General features: G+C 43.7%; 1 protein-coding gene across 1 annotated transcript in view; it reads right to left on the bottom strand.

Moving 5' to 3' along the window:
• The window catches only part of gria1a (glutamate receptor, ionotropic, AMPA 1a), a gene marked incomplete at both ends in the record, with an annotated part of 64,269 nt that extends 46,920 nt beyond the window's left edge, over positions 1–17,349 (bottom strand). The window contains 3 exons of the mRNA XM_079744196.1: positions 2,269–2,508; positions 16,950–17,084; positions 17,262–17,349. Coding sequence (XP_079600322.1) covers positions 2,269–2,508; positions 16,950–17,084; positions 17,262–17,349 — 463 coding nt within the window. The remainder of the gene's footprint in view (positions 1–2,268; positions 2,509–16,949; positions 17,085–17,261) is intronic.
• Positions 17,350–17,782: the final 433 nt, after the last annotated feature.

Below are 17,782 nucleotides of genomic sequence, written 5' to 3' on the forward strand. Positions count from 1 at the left end.
GCGTATGAATATTCTTTTTATAATTGTGTTGGCTGACCTAAGCGAATCTCGCCTTTCTGAACTTGACCTAACCGCATGGAAACCAAACGGCTTTGGTCAAACGAAGGCTGTTGAAAAATAGTTTTCAAGCACATTAAAAGGGATCATGCAACATATTCCTATAATAATCATACCGGGGAAAAGGCTGATGGAATACTCAATCTATATAGCCTAGTGAAGACGAGCTTATGCTCCTTCCATTCACCAAAATATCCTATGGATTCAGAGGATTGGATTATACTTGAGTTTTTCTTTGTAAGTGTAAAATAGTGTAGCGAATGGCTGTTCACGGATGAGGGGGATTATGATAAGTGGTTGTGCATTCTTTAATACATGGATGTTTAGGAGACGTTAGTTTTTAAGGTTGTTTCCCCGGTTCAATAACTAAAATAGGCTATTACAAGAAAGTTGGTATCCAAAACAAAAACTGTTGCGATACAACTGCACACCTTTATGTAATCAAAATCAAGCTACATTCACGTATACAAGGTGCAATTAAACTGTCGCAGGTGGTGCAGACTATGATCATAGTTTACCACCATGGATGCAGTCAGAACACTGTGTATTGAGAAACGTAGGCAGGCTGCTACCTCTGCCATGTCCTACAACTTGCACAGTGTGGACACCGTGTCCATGGACAAAGACAGCTGAATGTGATTGGATAGCGTATTTATCCTCTTGCTAGAGCTGTAAAAATGGACCTTGGTGTTTAATGTTGCCCTTTCGCTGAAATTGAGTTGTGTGTGTCCAGTCCCATTCAACTCAATCTAAACGCCTCGATGAGGCATTAATATATCAATTTGAGCTTAATAATATTATTTACTTAGCAAGAAAGATATGTATGAATGTTTAACAACCACATGCTACCGTATACATAGGCTTATGGCATAGGCAATCCATAAGCCTATGTACACATTATTAGGTATATTGTAAATATATTTAAAAAAAATTCAAATGGGATTATAGAGGAAAATTGACCACTCGGAAACAAACACACACACACACACACACACACACACACACACACACAGACACACACACACACACACACACACACACACACGCACAAACCCAGAAAGTAGATCTATCATGGACATGCTCCAATACACACAACACCTGGTGAAGTTGACACTGCATTGTGGGAAGTTAGCATCTGATTGGCTTAAGAAGAATGGAGGCGGGGGGGAAACAGGAGGGGGGATGACTACCACACCTGGTGTTGACAGATTGTCCTTTTGTGCCTTGCAGGCATACTTTTACACAGAGGCTGGCATTATAATTGCATGCTCAAATATTCGTCTTTCATAACTTCGAAAGGAAAAAAGGCACTTCTTTCCAAAAAAAAACTTAATTATACGACACATTGTCTGCTCCATCTATTGGCAACCACCGGGTCAATACTCTCCTCTGTGTCCTTCTCTCTGTTCCAAACCACGAGCAGAAAAGAACAAATTCTTTGACGATTGCTCATTTCTACAAATTAGCTACGTTTGACCCCATTGCTGTTGCCATGGCAATAAGATGGTGACTCATGGCGCTCTGTGTAACGACTGGTACTCCCAATAACAGCCTTGCACACAGCCCGCAGTTGCCATTTCTGTCTTTTTTTGCATTAATCACAACCACATAGCATTATTGTTTGATACACAAACATAGCGACGCATCCCATAATGAAAGCGAAACCCTGAGCGGAAGGGTCACAGTATGAGAAACGTACACCACCGACATCCCACTCCAACACTGCCGGTCTGCCACTCTGCAATTATTTGTCCGACCACACACAACTAGAATATGAAGATCAAATAACGCAAGAGAAGCAGAGGAATAGGACATGGAGAAAGCATGCGGGTGAGGCTTATCTAAGCATCCACCTTTCCTTTATCCCTCCATCTTTATTTCTTTCCTTCTTCTCTTGTTTTATTTATTTATTTCCATCTCGTTATCTCTATCATTTGCAATCTTTCCTCACATTATTATCCGTTGGACAACTTATTTACAAGAATATGAAGATCAACCATTGTCAGGGAAGCAGGGTTAGGGTAGACTACGGTCTGGCTTATGCATGCGGTCAGTGTAGAGAGAGAGAGAGAGAGAGAGAGAGAGAGAGAGATAGGAGGAGCAAGAGCGAGAGGGATAGAGCTAGAGATCAAGTGCGAGATCGAGCATGCGAGAGAACAAGATTGAGCGAGATCGAGCGAGAGAGAGAAAGAGAAGCGGCATCTATTCTACCTGAATCGGAGCTGTACATGTAGACAAACTTGGTCCAGCTGTAGTGGTCGATCACCCCCACCAGGGCGTCCTGCAGCTCGGGCCTCAGCTGGATGACGAACTGGTTGGCCGTCTCGATGGGGAAGGATGGCGTGACGAAGCACACATGCAGCGCGCCACAGAAGGACATGAGCATGTTGACCGTCTTACGGTCGTAGAGCCCGATGATGGCGTACACCCCCTTAGAGAACTGGGAGCAGACTGTAAAGAGACAAAACAGAAGGGAGGGGGTACAGAGTGAGACAACAAGAACTGAAAGATACCCAGAAAGTAATAGAGGGTTGAATTTGGTAGTGTTTGCATTATCCACTTCAAGTAATCAATCAGTTGGATTTTGCATAAGGTGGCATTTTCTCGAGGCATTAGTTGCGGCTCAATTGTTTTCCATTTCGGGGGGACATTTAGTGCTATAAAATAACCATGGATTTGTTCCAACTTTACGGGAAAGACTTTGTGACGGCTGGCCTTTATTGAAAGTTGGACGGGTGGGGGAGGGGCGGCTAGAGGAGGTAAGAGGTTAATCAATAAAACCCCACAGTTCCATTGACATTTCGCAAGCAGAAGGGATCCGTCACCATCTTTCAGTCTTTTTCTTGCAGCCATTCCTTTTTCTAAAGTCGTTCTCCCATCCAATTTCCCACCATCACGGCATCTACCATTTCTTCAACTTCCTCAAATTGCCTCTACCCGAATCTTTTGTTCTGATACCGTTCCATTCAACCATTCATGTTTTCCTCTTCTCTCTCTATCCCCCCCTAGCTTTCTAAAACAAAGCCATCTCTGTGTGTGGACTCAGGGCTATTCTGGCCTGGGCTATTTTCCGCTGTGGCTGCGGGAGGGCCTTACGTTTCACAGTATTTACCAAGCAGATTGAAGGGGCTGTCTGTCCCCATCCCTGGGCCAGCTCACTGCTAGAGACGGGGAGAACGGGGGGAGAGCATGGCCCGCATCCAAAAGGCCTTACCCGCCAGAGCCATGCAGAGTCATCTACGCAGGCAAGTGAAGTGCACATACTGTACGGCCGTGTTTTAAGAGTGTGTGTGTTTGTGGTCGTTACATGTACTTACTTACCCACCAGCCCACATATCCACACACACACACAGACACACACACACACGCGCACACACACACACACACACACACACGCACATACGCACACACACAAACAGATATACCTGCACAGATATACCTGCACAGTGCACACACAAACACGCACTAACACATTCACACATACATCACTTTAAGTGCTCAAATAGCTTGGTGACTCACTCTACTTAAAGCGATGCCCTGAAATAGACATGTTGCACCTCACCATGCAGACCTCGTAATGTCCTACGCCTATCTGCCTTCCACGGCCTGCAGCACCCTGTCCAGCTCGCAAATGTCCCTCTCTCACCCTCTCAACCATCCCTTTCCACCAGGGTTTACCCGCTAGGTTTGCAAAGGTACCCACCTTTTTCAAATGCATTTTCTGCGTGTGCAGCAGAGATGAAAGCGCTGCAGTCCCTCCCCGCCCCGTCCCTAACCCCCCCATACCCCTGGGAGTGTGGTAATCGCTGACCTGTCTGGCCGCAGTCATTTGGCTTAGCGGTTATGATGTTTAATGCTCGGTCCTAGGGGTGACTCCTTTAAATCCCTCAGATGGGGTGGAGGTTGGGAAGGTCTATGTTCGGTCACACAAGGATTCAACATAGTGAGTTTTATCTTCTGCTCTTCTTGGGTCGCCTCCCTGGACTGTGGTGGAGGAGCCACCTCGGTGCATGTATCTGGTATCCAGCGAAGACGGCAGCAAATTGGCCCAGATGTTATCGTGATGAAAGAGGAATGGATTGTACGTTTTTTAAAATGTTATATTTAATATTTAATTTTATATTTCTTAAGTATATAATTTATGTATACTTTGTTTATCTATACTTTTTCATTGTTTAATTGACTACTAGGGAAATAACTCACAGACCTTGTTGTGATTTATTGGTGATTGTAAAATCAACTGGGTGCACTGCACATTACAGTCTACATCCATCGATTTCCCATCAATAACATGCACCTGTTATTGACACACAATAAACAACTGTTGGTTATTGGGAATATAGCAGGTCTTCATCGTTTTTTCCCATCTTGCCATTTAAAGTGAACCTGCACTAGTGCCATGGGAATTCACTTCTCCAGCACTATCTTCCATCTGCTCCCCATCATGGCCACCATTGCTATATACTATATCTATTTAGTAATGTAGCAGATGCTTTTACACAAAGTAATTTACAGTGATTTTATTTCGATTTTCTTAATCTGGGATCCAACAGTCCTACTATGTTATAGCAGAACTTCTTGGGGGAAAAGGCACAGAGCCTGGGCAGGAGCCCGAAACAGACGCCTTGTTTCCTGTTTATTTACATATTCTACCAAAGAAAAGTGATTTGCTCGAGTGGATGCAGCTTTTAGAAGGGGAACATTTTTTTCTACAGTATCCAGTCTACACAGTGTTGATATGAAACATTTAAGACACTTTTTTACAGTTGACCAATGCTGGTTGGGTTTGTGTTCACCAATAAGGCGCTTACAGATCCCCGCACCCAGCAACATGAAAACAAATGTAAAGCAAAAGAATGTGGAATGCCCTGTTCACCCAGACTTTAGCTCGTTGGACTCCGACTTTAAACTTAAGTCCAATTTGCAGGAATGAAAAAAATTATGCAAAGGGTGCACTTTACATGTTACTTTAACCCAGATCTTTTCGGCTGATTCCATAATTCACAAACACCACGAGACCATCCTGCCTGCTCAGCACTGTGGCCAACTAGTTCTACTTATTTTTTAATAAAGTAATAGAAAGAAAGCTGCAACCTGGAAAGGATTGATGGTAACACAACAAGGGCAGCTGTCAGGTGCCACTCCCGCTGCTTCTGTCTCTCCCTGCTCCCAGTGTACCCGTGCCCCGCAGCTGTTCCTGGGCTTAGTGTGAGCCAGATATCCCATGACAGATATCAGTGTCTCTGCCTGCTGCCCATATGATCGCTGTGTTGATGACCAGGGGGGAGACAGCAGCATCATCTGCACAGGATGTGTCCGATAGGATGGTAGGATTGTATAGACGGCCATGGCTGTCAGTATTCTCTGTATGTGTAATATGTATACTGGAACAGTATGGCTCTCTCTCTCACTGTGTTGAAATAGTTTGGATTTGGCCTTATAGACTGCTGTTGGTTTTTATTGGTCCATAATATTACTTAAGGGCTCTGACACAAACGGTGTTTAAATAAAGTATAATGGTAAACACTATGTTCAATGAACTTTAATTATGGATCATAGTCAATGTTCTAGCTTATAAATGTGCAGTTAAACTGCTCATTATAAGATGGCCTCAGTCCAAAGGATTTTAAAAAGGAATATGACATGAGGCATTTTGACACTTTGAACATCCAAATAAAAAAAGTACTTTACTTTCTGCTTCCAACCACAACTGTTTAGAAGATGCTCAGGCGGCTCCAGAACTTGCAACATTGCAGCTCAAGCCACATTTTCAGACGGCCACAAGCTGCAAGGAATGGCTATCAGATGCCAAATTCTGCTAATCTGATAAAACCAGACAAACCAAGACATACCAAGACATGCATGTGTGTGTCTGTGTGTCTGTGTGTGTGTGTGTTTGCTTGTGTGAGTGTATGTATGTGTGTGTGTGTGTGTGTGTGTGTGTGTGTGTGTGTGTGTGTGTGTGTGTGTTTGTGTATGGATGTAGGAAGGCATGCATGCAAGTTTGTAAGGATCATCAGAGCCATGTCATGTATACACCATATGGTGCCTTCATTAGCTTGTGCAGAAGGGATGCATGGGCAATCAATTATTTGCATTCCCATTTAATAAGGGGAATTGTTTAGGCTTATGTTGAAAATCAGATTTCTTTTATACATATAACCATGTATTGGGTCATTTCTGTAAATATTATGTCAAACGATTATTGCAAACATTGTTCGATTTAATGACGTATGGAGAAAGGTCGGCAATACCAGCCAGTATGAAACAGCCCCTGACAGTAGACTCTGTCAAGAATATAACCTCCTTTAGCTGTTATGTCAGACTAGCAGCTTCACAGTCCTCATTTCGATCTCCATAAAGATTTATGAAGTATGGAATGAGCTGCTGTGTTATTAGTTGAACATTTGATTTACCAATCTGCTCACTTGTTTTACAATCGCAATCTACAGTGTGAACAACAAGGCTAGAAAGGGAAACAAAATAGCTTATAAAAAAGCTTAAGCTTGAATTTAAATCAGTTTTTTAACACCATAGAATGCCCAATAACACAGTGCTTTAATGCAATATTTCCAAAGTGAATGTCAAACTTGATGACTTTTATGGATGTTTTATCTTTTGGTGGGCATCAGTTAACAGTCCAACCCCTTTCGTTCCAGCAGAACTCAGCAGAACTCCAGAACCTGGATTCCCAGAGTTCGGCATTGCCTTGATAAGACAAGGACTTTGGCCACTTAGACATTTTACATGTTACATATATAGTCAATGTCCTCTGCAGAACTCAAGGACACAGCATGTGGTCATATTGGCCATGCTTGTCAGCTGAATCTTAAAAGAGAATCACTGGAAATATGGCAATGTTGAAAAAAAAGGATCCAAGAACAAAGAACAATATCATAGTAGGAATCAGTCGCCGAGTAAACATTGAACTGATACACGTTGTATTCATGTGGATCTGTGAAAAGACTGTTTGCATCAATTCACCTGAATTATTTCCCAGCGTTGACTAATTACCTCTCCTGTTCAACCGAGGGAAACATTTCCATACGTTAGATTAAACATATTCAAATCCTTAGTTGATTCTGAGATAACATTTTGCTCCACTGTTAGGGCACAGGGTTACGCCATCAAACATGCAGATCTCTGACTATTGAGTGGTTACACAGAGGCCACACACCCACGAACACATGATGCCATGGAAATGCGCTCTTATCTCCATCAACGCATTGCAAATAACTGGAATTAAGACAACGGATGGAATAAAATCAGGGGAACATTCTTGTACCCCTACGGTCCTACGCTTGTTCTAAAAAACTAATCAGCTTTGAAAATGGAAGAGAGGGAGAAAGGGCGAGAGAGAGCGAGACTGACAAGAGAAGTCAATACAAAACCCACAGCACAGCCGGTGCACACAGAAGCATACACACACTTGGTCATGCCCAAAGACAATCACATCCTTGCTGTCTACGAAAAAAGCCCATTGTTAAACCTGTCGTGTTTGTCTTATTTGTTTTGACATGAGTCTCTCTCTCTCTCTCTCTCTCTCTGTCTCTCTCTCTCTCTCTCATACACACACACACACACACTTTGTGGAATCCGTCAGTCAGGTGGTGGGCGTGGACAGCCCACTCTGCCAAACTCCTCCTAGATAGCATGAGTCACACACTGCAATCAATCTCCCTCTCTCTGTTCAGAGGAGCAAAACGATGCAGCAGTGCCGCGCATCAGCATTTATAATACCAGCAGGTAGGTGGGAAGCCAACGTCAACCCTGCGCCGCAAATCTATTTCATAGAGTGGGAGATAAAACACATTCCACGCTGTATTTGGTGGTCCATGTAGTGTAGACATAGTAGTCATAGAAACAGTAGCACAACCATATTGTCTTAAACCATGGATGAAGATGTTTCCTCCTGCAGGTCGCAGGAGTGCAAACGTGTTTGTAGGCTTGAAAATAGTAAATTCATTTTCTTTTCACCCGCCATTACATAGTTCTCTACACGGCGCATCGAACTCAACCCCCGCAATGAGGACCCAGGGCCCTCAGAGGGACGGGGTTCACAGATTTGTGCTTGCTGGTCCCTGGCGTAAACATCTCTGGCTCCCACGCACTCAGGGGAAGACTGAGCGGCATGCCTCACACCACTTCCTTCTGCTCATACATTAGGAGGGGAGAGGATGGCTGGATCAAACGACTTGATGAAAGTAGTGGTGCTTCAGAAAATAGTTCAAAGATAAAAAGTGCATGGGAAGAAGACAAGATCTATGAAACAAGACCTCGGAAGTGCGAACGTAGGGAAGGCTAATGTGCACTGCTTTGACACTGGAGATGAAGAGCATTTTAAACCAGGCGAAGGTCATGGAGAAAAAAAGGACAAACACTGCATTTTCAAAACAAAGGTGAAAGTTGGGATAGCAAACTCAGCCACTGGGAGGTATATTAATGGAGGCGTCGGCGCCTCTGTGAAAAAGATAGAAAGTGTTGCTAAAAGATAGCAAGTGTTATTGTTAAAGATAGTGGGAGAAGGAAGGGAGAGGCAGTGTTGGGGAGGTTAGATTATATGAACAGCACAGGGAGTATAAGGAACAGATGCCATACTAGCAGAGGAGACCACAGCGACATTATGGCCAACTCACCGATTTCCCTCTTCTCCTCCTCCTTGTAATAAAACAATGGTTGAGCAACACCTCATTAAGCGGGTAATGGAGAGTGTGAGAAATCTCTCCCCCAGCTCCAAACATCTCTCTCCCCCCCCTCCCCCTGTGCTCTCTCACTCAGGGTTATTGTCTCATTTCCTCGCAGCTTCCGTCCGCAAATCCAATCTGGTTCGTGTCGGGAGTCCTGCGGCCTGCGCTGAATAAACGCTTACATGAGCAGCGGGTCAGAACCTGGCAACCAGAGCCCCAAACCTATCGAAGGAGGAGGAGGGAAGTGGGGAGGGGCTTTAATTTATCCCCCTCCCTCACGATGCTCCCACCACAATTATCCCTCCATCTGCGCATCGCTGCCAACAGGTGCAGTGGGACGATCCTACTCGCATCCCATTTTGTCTTGACTGAAGGAGTTAAAATAAGTCACAAAATAAATAGTAACTAAAGGGATATGAAAAGGAAGTGTCTTTGTTAAAAGGTTGATCAGTATTTGCTACTGCTACTTTAACTAACTAACTACAAGATCTTTGCTTTCTCCTTATGGCAATAAACATTGCAAAGCCCAATGCACAAGGAGCACGAGTTTCAGTTCACATTTGAAGTGGCACCCAAATAAGAAATATAATAATTTTCTTTGAATATAGCAAAGAACAGGGAGCACAAAGGTAGTTAGCTGTATTTTTTCGCTTGAAATAGGACTCAAGTCTATTTTTGGTGTGAAAATGTGTGCTTTGGTCTAAGGTAGTGTGGCACAGTATATCGATACTGGAACGGTAGCACAATACCCTCCCATTAGAAATTATACAGTATCCTATTTATTGGTACCGCTCCTTAAAGAATGTCTTAAGGCGTATTTCCTATGAATTGCATCGATGTGCGACAGCAACACAGTGTGTGTGTGTCTGTGTGTGTGTTTGTGTGTGTGTGTATCTTTTTGTTTCCACTCCCTGCATGAATAGTGGCCATGCTAAGGAATTATTCTCTCCCGAAATGCGTGCTAGAATAAACTGAGGGAATGTATTCTTTGTCTGAATGAAGCGCCCTGCATCCTGCATATTATTTCATTCACAGAACATCAAGTGTTAGATAAAAACGTTAAAAATATAAATAAAAAACATTCTACATGTCGTTCCACAAACCATATGACCGTGTTTGGTTGGTTGCAATAAGGTAGTACAGGCAGGTAAACTGAAATATTAATTTGAAGATATTTTTTATGTCCTGCTTTGTCAAATGTGCGCATTTTATGATTGAGTTTTCTTAAAATGAATCACAAAGAACCAAAACATTTGTGAAAAGAAGCATAAATAGCTTGCCAAACTGTGTGACCGTGATGTGAGACTTGCCAAAGTAAATCACAAACTCAGCTTTAGGGGACATCAGATAACTGAATACCATGTAAAAGCTTTAATTACAACAAACAAGAAATGTAAGTCATGGAAGTCTTGCACAATTATTAGCCTGCACACTACAGTTGTGCACTAAAGTAGACACAAACGCAAACAACTCAATACCCCTGCTTGGTGGAGGTCTGTACTACTGAAGGTTTTTGCTGTGTTATTGTTTTAGTTTTGGCATCAAGATATTTGGAGAGGTACCATATGGAAGAAACTGGTATCAGCTTGCTGTGTTTATATATCTTTAAACTGAAGTAAGCGATAGTCTCAGTCCGTACTTTCTCAATATCCAAATTTGAAATCCCATTGCATTTGATTCAAGAAATCCATTATTATCTATTAGATCTGACATGTATATAAGCACTCTAAAGAAGAAAAACAGTAGATTAAGCCCTCTTGTGTAATCCTTCAACCTCATGCTATTGGGAGGCAGCACTCGCTGCCATTGAACAACAGTTGTTTCACGCAAAAACATAAAAAAAACAATGTCTGTGTCGTTGTTTAAATGACAGGAGCTGTCCTCGCCTGTCACCAGGAGAGCAGCCGGCCCCCCGTATATTACACTGTTGTACTGCTGTTCAAAAAAATAAATAAACGCTGTGCTTTGTTCCTCATTAAAGCACACAGGAGCTTCTCTGATGTCTGACAGGGAAAGGGGGGCCCCACATGTCCGTCTGCATTAGAACACACGGGAGGGAGAGAAAGCCACATCAAAAACATGACAGCTGACATGTACTGCTGTAACTCCTGTTCTTCATCTCCAATATCTCGGCACATTCTGACATAAATCACAGCTGCCAAGCTCCAACGTCCATGATGTGGAGGGTGGAGCGTCACCTCCAGAGAGCACAGATTTGCTGCCAGGGAATTGCTAGATAATTGGTTAGCTTGTATGAATGCAGAGGGAGGGATGGGTGGGTGGTGGGTGGGAAGGTGGGGCGTGGGGGATAGGGCTGGTCGTTAGTGGGCGCGCTCTGAAAGACAATGAAGGAGGAGAGCCGGGGGGCACGGTGAGGGAGTTGGGTGAGAGTGTATGTGTGTGCATGAGAGAGTGCAGGTATGAATGAGATGGATATTGATATACATACATACATACATACATACATACATACATACATACATACATACATACATACATACATACATACATACATGCATACATACATACATGCATACATACATACATACATACATACATATGGCAAGAGGATGGAAGAGAGAATAAAATTTAGAGAAGGAGAACACACAAGGTTAATAAAGAGTGTATCCACACTATGAAATGGGCTGATATGTGTGTATTTATATGTGTGCACTGCATGCATAACCGTCATGCATGCATGCATGCATGCATGCATGACAGTTTGTGCACCAGGGTTTCTAATGTGTGAGAGAGGGCTGAGGTGTTTGTGTGAAGGGCAGGGAAAGAAATGTGTGACCAGTGGTGTCTCATCAAGGTCACAGGCTGCAGGGCCGGAGGTGGCTCAAGATCACCCTGGCTTCTCCTGACCCCCCAGAGAAAGGCCACAGCAGAGAGCTGAAAGGTCATATACATGCCTTTTGTTTCCACGCTCATTTCCATAACATAACCCTGCCTCCACAGCCAACACACAAAAACAAACACACACACACACAATTCACACACCCAACCTTTTTTTTTCTCATAAATACACAATATACAAGCTCCAAGACAGATATGCAATAATACACACAATACACTTTTCTCACTTGCATACGGAAACGGAAAAAGCAACACACCGCACAAACACAGACATACACACACAGACACAGACACGAACAGACAAGCACACACGCACGCACGCACGCACGCACGCACGCACGCACGCACACACACACACACACACACACACACACACAATCTCAATATCCTCTGTGGCGTGCACTCTATCCCGGTTTTGTTTGGGGAGCAGTTGCAGATGATCTATATTGATTGCTATGGGCACTTCCCCATCCCTAATGCTCCAGCAGAGGTAAAACCAAACCAAAATACAAACAATCCAAGCCTCCAGATTCATCACAATCACAACTGCCATGCCCACCAAGCCCAGAAGGAATGAACACAGTTTCCTACCATGTTATGTATTTTCCACATTCTTCTTTATTTATTCATTCAATCTTTTGACAATTTACCTGTCACACCTCCGAACAAAAGGACGAAAATTGCACATATTTCATCTGCCTTCGACGCAGCCGCCCCGACTTGTCCCCCACGTCGCACAGGGAGTTGCAGTGAGACAATCGGGGGAACATAAAGGGTGGAAGTCTTGTCGCTGCTGTAGCACAATGACTGGCACCGCAGGCTATGCGCTCCGGTACAACACCCCAGGGTCTGATTGACACAAGCCACCGGGTCTGAAATTGCAGCATAACCTCCAGCACTCCCACACTCACCCCCTCAACACACTTGCAACACATCGGAGACTCTCTGCTTTGGGGTCAGTGTTTTTTTGTTTGTATTTCTGGTTGGGAGAAGCTGGTCTTGAAAGGGGTGGGTATATAGATGCAAAAGGTCCCCACAAAACAAGATATTTATATCAGCTTTTGTTTTTCTTTCCAAGGCAATCCTTTGCTTCTTTCTTTTTCTTTTTTTACACAGGAGAGCCCTCCTCTTTTCCATGGGGTTATTATTACAGTACAGTATTTATGCTCATAACTCCATGAAGCAATAGCTTTGGATGGGCTGCGCTGAATAATACATTAAAAGCATCTGCTTAAGCTCCATCTTCTCCAAGCAATTGTGCATGTTAATATATATATATATATATATATATATATATATATGGAGAGAGAGAGAGAGAGAGAGAGAGAGAGAGAGAGATGACAAGCGTGTGTGAGTGCATGTTTGAGAAAGAAAACATTAAGTTCCTACACTGAATCTTGCTTGACTGAGGTTTCTCACAAAACACATAAGTGAATTGATCGTGTCTCCTTTACATGGCTATAAAAAAGTGGACCTGCATACACCACTGGGTTGCAATTCATATCTGCTCTAAGCTTGTTCAAAAATCTCTCCTCTCCCATTTCTCTCATTTCCTCTCCTCTTTCCCCTTTTTTTACATCTCCTAGTTCTCCTACCCCCTACCCTTTTCCTTTCCCACCTCTCCTCTCCCTCACCTCCTTCTCCCCCCCCCCATCATCTCCCCTCCCACAACTCTCTTCTCCATCTCCTCTGCCCCCTTCTTCCATTCCCTATCTCTCTTACGACCCTGTCCTCTCCTGGGCATTGACCAGGAAGGAAAGGGCCTCTGTGTAGACCTTCCAACATTGATTAAGGCTGTCCCTTAGATTCTCTTCCAGTTCCCTCCAACAGATCCTGGGAGACTCAAGGTGGGTAGTAAAGGGACTGCTGCCCAGCATGGATGACAACACAAATGGTTCTATGCCTGGGTCCTAATTAGCAATAATGAAAAGTGGTTGGTTATTGGTTTTGTACCCTTGGACACAAAATCAAAGTCATGCAAGATGCTTATAAAGCCTGATCACTAGGGTACTAAATGTTGCTTTTTTTTGCTGGCCGATCTCTAAGAATCAAAGTAAGACTAATTTACTCTGTGATATGAGATTTGGGCTGCAAAAAGCCGGAGATTAGCTCAGTGCCTTGTACACAGAAATCAAAGAACAATATGGATATTGGCAGGAGGCTCAAGTGGATTTCGATATGAAGCCATACTTTAAATCTAATATATTTATCCAGTCAATAGCAGATTATGGTAATGTGATATCTAACTGATACAGAGAAGTGACTAATATGTATGCGACATAAATCGATATGCAAGCCTGTTTCAAGAATATTTGATAAAAATCCTCATAGTAAATATGAATAAAAATGGCAGAACAGGGTTTTTTCTACCACATTAGCTACTTGGCTACGCATGGCGCTGCTTTTAGAGAGTCAAGGGAAAAGGCAAACGGGCTCTGACACCGCATGTATCGCTGTGTCACATTGTTTTGTCAGATCAAACCGCTCCACCAGTTACAGCCTTATTAGTCCCCAGACTCAATTCAAGTCTCTCCACATCCCATCTGTACTTTTACGCCTCCTGTTATGAATCTCTATTACACACCCTATCTCAGTGTTTCTCACTCTCTCATTCTTTTATTTCCTTGATCACTTTTTTCAAACTTTTCATTAATTCAACCAGGCTTCCCCATCACCACCATCGACCCACCTTACTCCCTGTTATTCAAAAGCCTTCCTCCTATCCCTCTGTTGACCAGGTGTCTGGGTTCTCTCTCTGTGTGTGTGCGTATACGTGTGCATGCATGCGTGCGTGCGTGTGCGTCTAGCTGCTGATGCATATCACGTGCATCCGGAGTGCCATTCAACCCCCAACGGCACAAAGGCCTATTCACACATTTGCGACCAGGAAGAACCTTCTGAGTTTGTTCCCCTTCTACACACAGAGACACACACACACACAGAGACACACACACACACACACAAACACACACACACACACACACGCCCGCACACACACACACACACACACACACACACACACACACACACACACACACATAGAGGTAAGCCGTCACTCCACCATGGTCTGCTCAGGAGATGTCAGTGTTGGCACTCAGACACAGTCCTGCATACAAAGGTTCAACCTCAACCAAACACATGGGATTATCACCTTTGCACATACACACACACACAAACACAGACACACAAACACACAAAATACACACTGAAAGAGTGCCGACCCACACCAAAGTGCATCAGCACCACGTAAGAAAGCTACACATCCGTGCATATGCTTCTCGACTGATTCTCTACACATGGTTTCAGCAACCCAAAGAGCTGACAATTAACACAAAGAACAACCTGCCTTTGGTGTCTGAATCGCTGGAAACACAAGGCCCCGGAGCCGCTCTCGTTCCTAACACATCTCCACCACACACATACACCGTGTGTGTGGGGGGAAGCTATTTTGGAAGCAACGTATACACAGCTGGGAGGGTGTCGTCTTCATTGGCCATACTCTTCCCTTTGATATGAGCCCTTCTGACACGCCTGTATCGGCGTCAGCCTGCCGTCTCAACCATGCAGCCCATGGACCTGCACGTCACAGTGATGAGCGGACGTTAAAACGTGATGTGACGGCCAATGGAGGACGTGACCGAAACGTGACACATCTTCGTAATCGGATATGAGCTCAAAAACAGAAGTCAGTGTAAACCCACCAATATATCTTTGGGAAAATTAAGTTGATTTTTTTACCATGGCAACCAAGCAATTTTGAATGTGAGATTTCAAGTGTTCAGTGTAATTGAAAGCAGAGAGCAATTTCTCAAAAGACACCGTCAGAGTTTGCAATCAGCAGGAACATTAAGTTCACATACACACAGGTGTATTTGCAGTTTGGATTTTGGGTTGTGTATTTCTCAATACAATCCTTAGCCACATTGAAACCTGTCTCCCCTTCTACTAGGTACATGCAATGTCACACTCCTTCTCTGATTCTGACATATGTGTTGGCTCTGCTCGAACAAGCCCCCTTGGAGACGCCCCTGGCCCCCCTTATTTATTGGCATCACACAGGGTGAGCACTGTCTTGTTAATGACAGCATGGGGGACTGTTTGCATTGCATCAGACAGCTACTGCTTCAGCAACCCACATAGGAAGCATGATAGGCTGATTGGCTAGGATAGGTGGATGATAATTGTGAGAAGGGAGAGGCGATCTCATAAAGAGAGAGAGAGAGTGTGTGTGTGTGTGTGTGTGTGTGTGTGTGTGTGTGTGTGTGTGTGTGTGTGTGTGTGTGTGTGTGTGTGTGTTTGTGTGTCTATTGTCTAATCATAGTTTCGGCATGTCAGAAAAAAATCGAATCATGTGAAGTATGCAGCCACTTATAGAGATGTCATTCAGCTTTGCTCCATGAATGTTTGCTATAAACATGCTCATTCTTCTTCCTGTCTGTTTGGTTTCACCGATTAAATAGAAACAACTTGAAGCAAGTTGAGAAATGGGTTTATGTTTATTTTGATGCTAATGTGTGATGACATAGGCCTACATTGTAATTCTCTGAGGAACTCTGGCATGACCTTTTGATTGCTAATTAACCTTAAAACGATGCTGCCTCCAAAATCCACATTTAAGGCCATAGTGTATAAATCTAAATAATTTCATGATTTGAATGGCTTTCATACAACGGGGTAATTCTTATTGCATGCAGTTCATTATTAATATTATAGTATATTATCAATGATTGAAGCCGGATACATTTGAATATTGTTTTCCAACTCCAGGTCTAAGGTTAAAAAAAAAGACAAAGAATGTGGTTTGTATTTTTGTGTGTAGACTATATGCATGCATAAGTGTGGGCGGTTGACTCCGCTGTGCGTGTGTGTGCCCGCGTGTATGCGTGAGTGAGTGTGGCAGAGAGGGAGTCTCGAAGTGCGCACTGGCGGCTGCGATAATCGCATAAAAGTGGAAATACGTTTAGACAGGGTTTTAATCTTTAACTATAATCGATCAGATCAGTGCGCTGCCTACCTTGATTAACAGTAGTACCTCAAATGAGTATTAGAGAGTAAACCGATTCAGATCTATCAAACGGACTATTATTTCCGCACCATCCAACACTGTTGAGTATGATTCAACACGTGAATCGCCCATTCGGTAAAAGAAGCATAATGACATTGAACAATAAGAAAAAATCACTGATAAACGGGCATTTTGCATTGAATTCAGCAGTTTTTCTTGACATGATCTCGTAACAAATTATTCTCAGCAACAGTTTGAATGGAGGAGGGGGCACGAGCGGACATGTTTAACAATGGGAACATAGGATTTGATTAAATAGGTCCCCATGAAATCGTACTTACATGCATATGTCATTGAGAAGCTGTTCCCCATTTTGACCACATCCACCTGCGGCACCAGTTTGGGGATCTCCTGGGGATGCGAGAGCGCGAACCGAAAAACCTCATATTCGTGTGATTCGATTGGGAATAATCCACCTGTAAATTACAGCAAAAGAGGTATTAAAACCGACCACGAGAGAAAATCTGTTACACGACCAAACTACCGAAAAACGGCACCGAAAAACAACCAAAACTTTAGCGTATTCGACGCCAACGTCGCGCGAAGATCTGCGGAAAAACCTTTAAAAGAAAACGCGTGTGCGCATTTCTTACCTATATTGATGTTACTTGGGAAACTTGAGGTTGAACCCAAGCATATCCCCAGTAAACTGGTGCAGAGGATGGTGAAGCTTCGCTGCATATTTCCTTTGGCATTGGCGAAGGAAAAAAGACCCGAAATCCAACCATAGGTCTTTTCCGTGGTAAAGTTAAATCCCCCTTCTCCTCCTCCACTCCGCTCGACTCCTGCTACGGCAACGGCGACATCAACCTCTACGGCGAGGGCGAGACGGCTACTGAGATGACGCCGGAGGGGAGGCTGACTGTGTATACGCGCACCTTCTTCTCCTTCTCGTCTGCACCTTTCCCGCGCTCTGCTGCTATCGCTCTCGTGTCCTCGGGTGCTGATGCATGAGAGCGAGCGGGGACTTCAGCGCGAGCGAGCGAGAGAACTCTTTTACCCACAAGTCGTTCCTTCGCGAGAAACGCACGTTAATGTGGAGCTAAAAGGATAACTTAAAATGTCTGTCCTTTAAAATGCTTTAAATATTAAGTTAAAACTAATTATTCTTTTA

This window comes from Pollachius pollachius (assembly GCF_949987615.1).
Source record: "Pollachius pollachius genome assembly, chromosome: 10".
Classification (NCBI taxonomy): Eukaryota; Metazoa; Chordata; class Actinopteri; order Gadiformes; family Gadidae; genus Pollachius; species Pollachius pollachius.